At 35.1% G+C, this 8,468-nt stretch overlaps 2 protein-coding genes across 2 annotated transcripts; one reads left to right on the top strand and one right to left on the bottom strand.

Moving 5' to 3' along the window:
• The first annotated feature begins 406 nt into the window (after positions 1-406).
• Positions 407-3,171, top strand: LOC123866160. The gene is made up of 6 exons (XM_045907544.1): positions 407-1,179; positions 1,483-1,602; positions 1,834-1,899; positions 2,065-2,156; positions 2,317-2,465; positions 2,829-3,171. The coding sequence occupies exons 1-6, from the start codon at positions 903-905 to the stop codon at positions 3,100-3,102; spliced, it is 978 nt and encodes a 325-aa protein (XP_045763500.1). The 5' UTR covers positions 407-902; the 3' UTR covers positions 3,103-3,171.
• Positions 3,172-4,223: 1,052 nt separating this feature from the next.
• Positions 4,224-6,711, bottom strand: LOC123866139 (putative nuclease HARBI1). The gene is made up of 4 exons (XM_045907508.1): positions 6,228-6,711; positions 5,814-6,103; positions 5,120-5,720; positions 4,224-4,809 (listed from the first exon to the last, which is right to left on the bottom strand). The coding sequence occupies exons 1-4, from the start codon at positions 6,431-6,433 to the stop codon at positions 4,797-4,799; spliced, it is 1,110 nt and encodes a 369-aa protein (XP_045763464.1). The 5' UTR covers positions 6,434-6,711; the 3' UTR covers positions 4,224-4,796.
• Between the last annotated feature and the right edge of the window lie 1,757 nt (positions 6,712-8,468).

Here is an 8,468-nt window from a genome sequence, read left to right as displayed (position 1 = left end):
ATGTTGTCCAGTTGATGATGATAATTGATGAGAAATGACTAATTGCCATCTGCTGACTTTTAAATTTTCAAATCTGAAATTGAAGAAAGGAATAAAACTAATTAGATATTATAGTGCAAACACAGGTGCACTCTCTATTCCCTCACTCTCATAGCCCAATGGAACGTAAATCCAACACGACCGGGGAGATATCAGACGCAGGATCGACGGCTTTACGTGCTATCTGAGGCACGGGGGTGACATACCGGCAATTTTGTAACTCCGGGTACTGAACATTTTCTAACTGAAAAATCCAACCCTTAACTATTTTTTGCCAAACCCGGGAATCGAACCCGGGACCTCGTCATCCGCAGTCGAACATGCTAACCACTAGACCAACGAGGCAGTTAACTAGTATTATTATAAGTGTAAGGGCGGATTTCACCATTCGCTACAGAAACCTAGTTTAACAAAACTAAGTTTAGCTTAACTGAGTTTAAACAAATAATTTGAACTCAGTTTAAGTCAAACCGATTTCACCGGCTATAAACTAATCGCGTTTAGTAAAACTAAGTTTACATGAAGTGTTGTCACGATCATAGACAAAACCACGGAAGTATTCGATGCGTTTTGTATTTGCAACATCTTGGCAACATTAAACAGCGCCTTGCTGCCCCTTTTTTAACAATTTTTAGTTGCAAGAACAAAGCGCATTGTCATTGTGCTATACTCTTTGACAACTCATTATCCTTGATTATCCTTTTCTGATCGGTGTTTGTCATTGTGTTTCTCTTTAAAAATTTTATTAGTTAATTATTTATTTGAAATTGATATCGATATAAGTTTTTTAGTTATAGTATTTTGTTTTGTTTATTTTGTATTGTTAGTTGTTACGTTGTTAGATTGTTACCTACTAGTTAATTATGTCAAAAAGAAAAAGAGACGCCACTTTTGCCGCCAGCGAAAAATTGGCTCTTGTTGAAGTCGTCGAAAGACACTTCAACATTGTCGAAAATAAAAAAACGGACGCGGCTTCAGTGGCTGAAAAACGTGAAGAGTGGCGCAAAATAGCCACTGAATTTAATACTGTGTCCTGCCTGCACCCCAGGGAGTGGGAGGTCCTAAAAAATTGCTGGGAAAACCTAAAAAAAAAGGCGAAAAATAAATTGACGCTTCAAAATCAGCACTTTTTGGGAACAGGTATGTGCATTTTATTATATTATTTTAGTAATCTTGTAATGTGTACACAATATACCCAACTTGTAGACAATATACCCAATTGATGTAATAATTAAAGTTTAACTTCTTAAAATAAAGTAAAAAAGTCAAAATATGTTGTAAACAATATTAATGTGAATTAATTTATGATTACAATTAAAAGATTTTAATCTTTTTATATGCAAATTTATATATATTCACTCTGTAGATTGTTTGTCCAACATGACTTATAATAACAACCTTACTACAACAACAGGATTCATTATAGTTATTTACTTATTGTAGGAGGAGGACCACCAAAAAAAATCATTGACGATCCTGCCATTGAACGCGTGCTGCAGTTAATTCAGTCAAGAGTGTCAGGCTTTGTTAATGAGTATGACTCTGATAACACTCAGGTTATAGGTAGGTATTAATTTTATTGAAATATAAGTATGTAGTATAATAAGCAGTGATAACCTAGTAGTTTGGATTGCGGCATCATCAAGTAAATCTACCACTGGTTCAGTAATATGAGGTAGTAATTTCGAAAGTACAGATAGACAATTCAATTTTATTTATTATTATACATGTCACACCCATTCTGACAAACAACTTTCATAACATTGTAGTAATTATTACAATCATATTTTTTAGCCTCATCGCAACCTGATACTCTTTCTGTAAGAATAGCTGATGAAGAACACGATACAGTCCTAAGTGGTATGTACCTTAAAATCCTTATTTTTGGATATACTTAATATTAATTGTTCTGCAAACATTAAACAATGATGCTATGCAGTCACCTTTTTGCTACCTCTTCAACTATGAAATGGGCCCTTACATCATGCTAGTATTGGGTGTATATAAAACGACTTTAATTTTCAGATATCAGTAACACAGTATTGGTTCAGGAGAGTGAGAGTGGACCAATACTGGATGAAAATATATCAACTGAGGCGGCCACCACTATGACCCTTGTAAGTATACTATGCACACAAGCAAGAACTATTATTTAGTGTTCTTCATTAATTTCTATTTTATAAATATAGGTATATATGGTACATAATTATACGTAGGTAGTTATAATTATTATACATAAAATGTTCAAAATAATAATGTCTTCATATTTTCATACAGGACTGGTCTCAGTACAATCCGAGTATGTTAAGGGAGCCAATGAATCATATTCTTGGCAGATTGGAAAGCCCGTTACCTGACAGACAACAACCAGCACAGCCTGATGTGACTTTTTCTGATGCACAACAATTGCATCACACACCATCAAGGTATTAATCATTTTTGCTCTGTGTACTATATTAGCTGCTCTATTCATGTCTCTAGGAATAGAAAGCAGTAGTGGTAGCCAAACAGCAATGTAAATGTAGCCAAATAGGTAGAGTTGTAACTTCCATCAAGAGGATTTATATGAACATTTATAATATGAATAGTTTTCATTAGGGAGCTACTTGTTAATGTAGTACCAAAATTACGTGCTAACAGTAAAAGAAACCATTTTATCACAAACTACATTATACATTTTAATAAAGTCAAACAATAACTATAGTTAAAAATGATAAGTAAAATTTGCTGTGTACTGTGTAATCTTAATAGGTGATGGGCAGAGCACTATAATTTTTTTTATATTGCAGGATCCATACTCGTGCACCAACACTAACTGCAGCGAGAAGCAGAAGGCGGCCAGTTTTGAGGCATGATACTAGTCAAAGCCTGAATAATGAAAGAATACACACTCTGACTATGACCAACAAACATGCCCAAGAGGAGCATGATATTCATATGAGGATATTGCAACATCAAGAAGAACAAGAAAAAGTGAAGCTTGAACAAGAGAACATAAAATTGCAACAAGAGAAAATAAAATTAGAGCTGTTACAAATACAGTTAAACAAATTAAAAGAATAAACTCTTTATTCTTTTAATTTGTTTAATTTTATAAAGTTCTAATTTTATGTACTCTTTTTATTTTATGCACTCTTGTTGAAGTTTCAGTTTTTCTTTTTCTTGTTGATGTTTCCTTTTTTTTTATTCAGATACAAGTTAGCCCTTGACTGCCATCTGCTATCTCACCTGGTGGTAAATTTTCATGCAGTCCAAAGATGGAAGCGGGCTATCCTGGAAGGGGTACGGTAGTTTTAATTAAACCCATACTCCTTTGGCATTGTACCGGAACGCTAAACTTGGCTTTGCCAGTAGGGTGGTAACTAGCTACGCTAGCCCAAGTCAGTTACCAGTTCTTTTGTGGACTGGTGTTCACACCAGATAGTCAGACCAGTGTTGCAGGAATTTTCTATAAACTAGTAACACTATCATGTCACCTGCACAAAGTATAGAAATCCTTTGTGTACTTTGTATATTTTTGAGTGTAGTGTTTTTATACAATCTGTTTCTGAAGAAAATAACATTGTCTACTTTAAACCATGTATAAAAATTACCAAAAATACATTTATTAAGTCTGGGTTATAACTTATAACATAGATAAAGTTGAATGGGTGCAATCGCCTTTGCATCCAGCTGTCTACAAAATTGTAATTGTAATAACTTATTACATTATGAGAGATATTGTAACCTTTTGTTCTGAAGAACTGCTGAGAATTTGAGTGCTTGTAAATGTACAATAAATGAAAGATTTATGATTATTTTATCAATTTATTTTCATCCCATTTACTACCTACCTAATTTAATTCTTATAATAAATACTATTACAAGATCCCAAATATAGGTCTACCTACACCCATCTGTTTACTAGATGAAAAGCATATTTATCGATTATATTTATCTATTATGCATAAAGATAAATAATAATCTGTTTTAGAATGTACAGGTAAAGCCCTTTCATATTTGGTACTTATAGTTATCTACATTTTAATTCTTTTTAATGATGTAACCACAAATTCATGGTTTTCGGATTTATTACTTTACTTGTGCTATAAGACCTACCTGCCAAATTTCATGATTCTAGGTCAACTTGACAGAAAATATTTTTAATTCAATTAGACTTTTACAAGTAATTTTGAATCGTCTAGAGCATCTACCACTGATTCAGAATGCCTTTCCTACCGAGAAGAACCAGCAACAGACAGACAGACAATAAAGTGATCCTATAAGGGTTCCGTTTTTCCTTTTGAGGTATGGAACCCTAAAAACAAATTGCAATTGTATTGGCTATAAAAATATGGTCAAGGCTATTTTTAATTAAAATTTTGAAATTTTAAAGCCTGGCAATTAGTAAGTCATGAACGTTTTTTCAAAGGCAATATTTTATCTTTGCATTTGCAATAAAATTATCTTTATTTTAATATATTATATATCAATCAGTATAACTACTATAACTATAACTACTATGACTATAGACTATAAGGAAATTGGCATATTCCTTATGTTATATAATTTTAATTTCCTTTAAGTTTGTTCGGTAAACAAGAGAGTGACATGTGGCATCTTCATCCCCATTAATGAGGGTCACAATCCTTAGCGCAGATCACCTCACATAATAATATGATGTTTTTCCAGGGCAAAGTGTCCAAAGTATTCCAAAGTGCGCCTGAAATATGTTATGGTCGACAGCCTGCGGTCATTATTAATATAGACTCTAGAATTTATCTTTCCAATCTGAAAATAAAATAAGTTAATATAGCATGGGTAATTTAAAATTTCTCAAATAAATAATTTTCAGCCTGCAATTAGCTTTGAGTGTAATATTATAAATGCCAAAGTGTGTTTGTCCTTCAATCATGTAAAAATGGAGCTATGTATTACATAGCCATATTTTTGCATGGTAAAGTTGAGTGAGCACCTGGAGGATGACATGATCCCAAAAAATAAAGTTAAGAGCCTAATGCCTAGCAGACGAAATTGTGGGCAAAAGCTTGTTTTTAATAAATTTATAAATAAGTTTGGAAAACTTAACTAATAAACTTACTGGGCAAAATAGTTTGTTACAAATTCATGACGTCTTCTATGATTTGGATTTGTTCTTTGTGTTCGTGCAGCATTCATATTCGCAATATTAATATTGCCATCAGCTAATATAGCATCCCAAGAGGCTGGATTAATTATTATATTATCATCTGGTGGTGTTGTTTCACCACTTCTCCTTGCAATATTGTGCAATACAGCTGTGGCAATAATTATTGGAAATGAATGCTGCACTGAAACACCTAATCCAATTGCCATCGCTGGGAAACGTCTTTTCCAGACTCCAAACAATCGCTCTACACAATTTCTGGTCCTTATATGAGACTCATTGTACAAATTTTCAGCCTCAGTATTGCATTGATCCAATGGAGTCATCATATAATTGTTACAGGCATAGCCTGCATCTCCCACAAGCACAGCATTTCCATACCGACCCTGTTCAAACATAGCTCTTCTATAACAATTACTGAAAATATATGAGTCATGTGTACTCCCTGGCCATCGAGCAACCACATCTGTAAATTCCAATTTGGCATTACATATGGCTTGAACATTCAAAGAAAAATAGTGTTTTCTGTTCCGAAAAATCTCTGGATTCTCTCCACCTAAAATAATAATTAATTATTAATAAAATTATAAGAATGTAATATGAAACATTTAGGTTTAGGTAATGCATGAAAAATGAAATAATGCTTTACCTGGTGATTTAATGAACTTCACATGAGAGCAATCGATTGCACCTATAACACATGGAAACCTGGCTCTTTCATAAAATTCTCTTTGTGTGTCTCGGATCTCATCTGGTAGCTCCGGAAAGTAAATGTGCTGTGTTCGGAGCGAAGCGATTGCAGCGCTAACTCTGTGCACAATTCTGTGTGCAGTAGATGTGCTGAATCCACATAAGTCAGCAGCAGTTACTTGGTAGCACCCAGTAGCATAAAAACGTAAAGCACATAGCAACTGATTAATAGGAGCTACACTGTAATTTCTGGAATAAAAACAATCAATCAATACAAACAATCAATCAGCTAAAGAGCTCATAAACAATAAATATGTTGGCCCTAGTATAATAACTATAAAATACACAATATGAACAACATTTTAGGGCTTACATATTTGTAGGAAACTCAAGCTTGTCTTCAATCGATTCCAATACAGACAGAACTGTGGGTTTCGTGAGACGAAATCTTGTTACAAAGTCCTTATCATCAAGGGTGTCGAAGTGCTGTTCTCTTTCTCGTATCCATCTTGGACGACGAACAATATATTCCTCATCAGTATCACTATCGTCAAAAGCTAATGCCAATGCTCTTTTCATAGTGATCAGCAAAGATTACTTTACAAAATACAAATAGTATGAAAATATATAACTTAAGACATGGACACTGTTGACAGTTGACACTTGACAGCTCTCTAAACTCGGTTTTACGAAGCTAAACGTAGAAAATTGGGCGTTTAGAATTTAAACCGCGTTTAGCTTTAACTGCGTTTAATTGACGTCGGTGAAATGCAAACTATGGCCCTAAACTCAGTTATGTGCGTAAACTGAGTTTAGCGTGAACTAATCGCGTTTAGTTTTGTCGGTGAAATTGGCCCTAAATGTATCACATCGGTAAGTGAGATTTATCCTCGAACAGAACATTAAAGTGTGCAGTTAGATATCTTGTATCCGACGCTGAGCGCATATTGCCATTCGAGCCGCGTCTGTACAGTGATTTATAGAAATATCCCTGTCTTATGTACTAGTTCCTGTAATTTTATCGTCATATTTACTACTCTCTGTTTATAATATTACCTTCTTCGTTGCCTAGGGGCTGTAAATGATTTTGGTACCTATAACTGTGTTAATTTATTTATCAACAAGTGTAAATTAATAATTTATAAAACCCCCAAATGAAGGTTACAGTAACTAGAAAAGAGCTGATAACTTTCAAACGGCTGAACCGAATTTCTTGGACTATAACTATGAACACTCTCGATCAAGCCACCTTTCAAACAAAAATAAACTAAATTAAAATCGGTTCATTAGTTTAGGAGCTACGATGCCACAACCAGATACACAGATACACACGTCAAACGAAAATCATAGAGTTCCCACGGGATTCCTAAAGACCCATCCGCTCAACCGATTTGTATGAAAGGTACCGAGGTAGCTAGCGTCCACGTTATTGACATAGACAACTTTTTATCCTGGAAATCCAAACAGTTCCCACGGGATCTGCAAAAACCTAAATCCACACGGACGAAGTCGCGGGCAACCTCTAGTCTATACTAATAAATAAAATTGGAGTGTCTGTCTGTAATTTCGAAATAACCACCTTATATTAAGCTCATATGGTTATTTGAACGACACCAACACTGAGTCACACGTTTTTAAAATTTTTGTCTGTCTGTCTGTCTGTTTGAAAAGGCTAATCTTCGGAACGGCTGGACCGATTTTGACGGGTTTTCACAGACAAGTAGAGGATTGACCAGGGCGTAACATAGGCTACTTTTTTAACCGACTTTCAAAAAGGGAGTTGTGTTTTTCTAGCTATGTACACCGAAATCTCCGAGATTTCTGAACCGATTTGCGTCATTTCTTTTTTAATCGATAGAGGAACTTTGCGACATTGTTTCATAAAAAATTTGGAGTCCAACTCCTCAATCCTGATGCTGCAGGGGATCTGACCAATCCACGCGGGCGAAGCTGCGGGCATCAGCTAGTTTTAAATAAATAAGACCTACATACAACAAGACATCGCCTGTTGTATGTCTCTATGAAGAAATCTTAAGTGGAAAACACAGTGAAACAACTGAGATACATTCCGATACGGACGCGAGCAGCATCACAGTTTGCACTTAACGGAGGATACGCGATATCTCACTGCACACTTTAATGTTCTACGCGAGGATACGTCTCACTTACCGACGCGCTGCATTCGCGCTAGCATTATAAATTAGACAATTATTTAGCGTAAGCAGTTATGCTAACAGTTTTCAACCCCCGACCCAAAAAGAGGGGTGTTATAAGCTTGACGTGTGTATCTGTCTGTGGCATCGCAGCTCCTAAACTTATGAACCGATTTTAAATTAGTTTTTTTTGTTTGAAAGGTGGCTTGATCGTGAGTGTTCTTAGCTATGAGCCAAGAAAATCGGTTCAGCCGTTTGAAAGTTATCAGCTCTTTTCTAGTTACTGTAACCTTCACTTGTCGGGGGTGTTATAAATTTTTAATTTACACTTGTCTGTACTAATTTTGTGGTGTACAATTAAAGTGTATTCATTCCAACATCGCTCGCTGAATAGCGCGCTGAGCGAGGATAGATAGAGCTCCACAGTTAGCCAGAACTAGGTTTGACACGGTGCATTTAAT

Source organism: Maniola jurtina, chromosome 1 (assembly GCF_905333055.1).
Source record: "Maniola jurtina chromosome 1, ilManJurt1.1, whole genome shotgun sequence".
Taxonomy (NCBI): Eukaryota; Metazoa; Arthropoda; class Insecta; order Lepidoptera; family Nymphalidae; genus Maniola; species Maniola jurtina.
The sequence above is the reverse complement of the archived record's forward strand: the minus strand, read 5'-3'. Positions and strand labels throughout refer to the sequence as shown.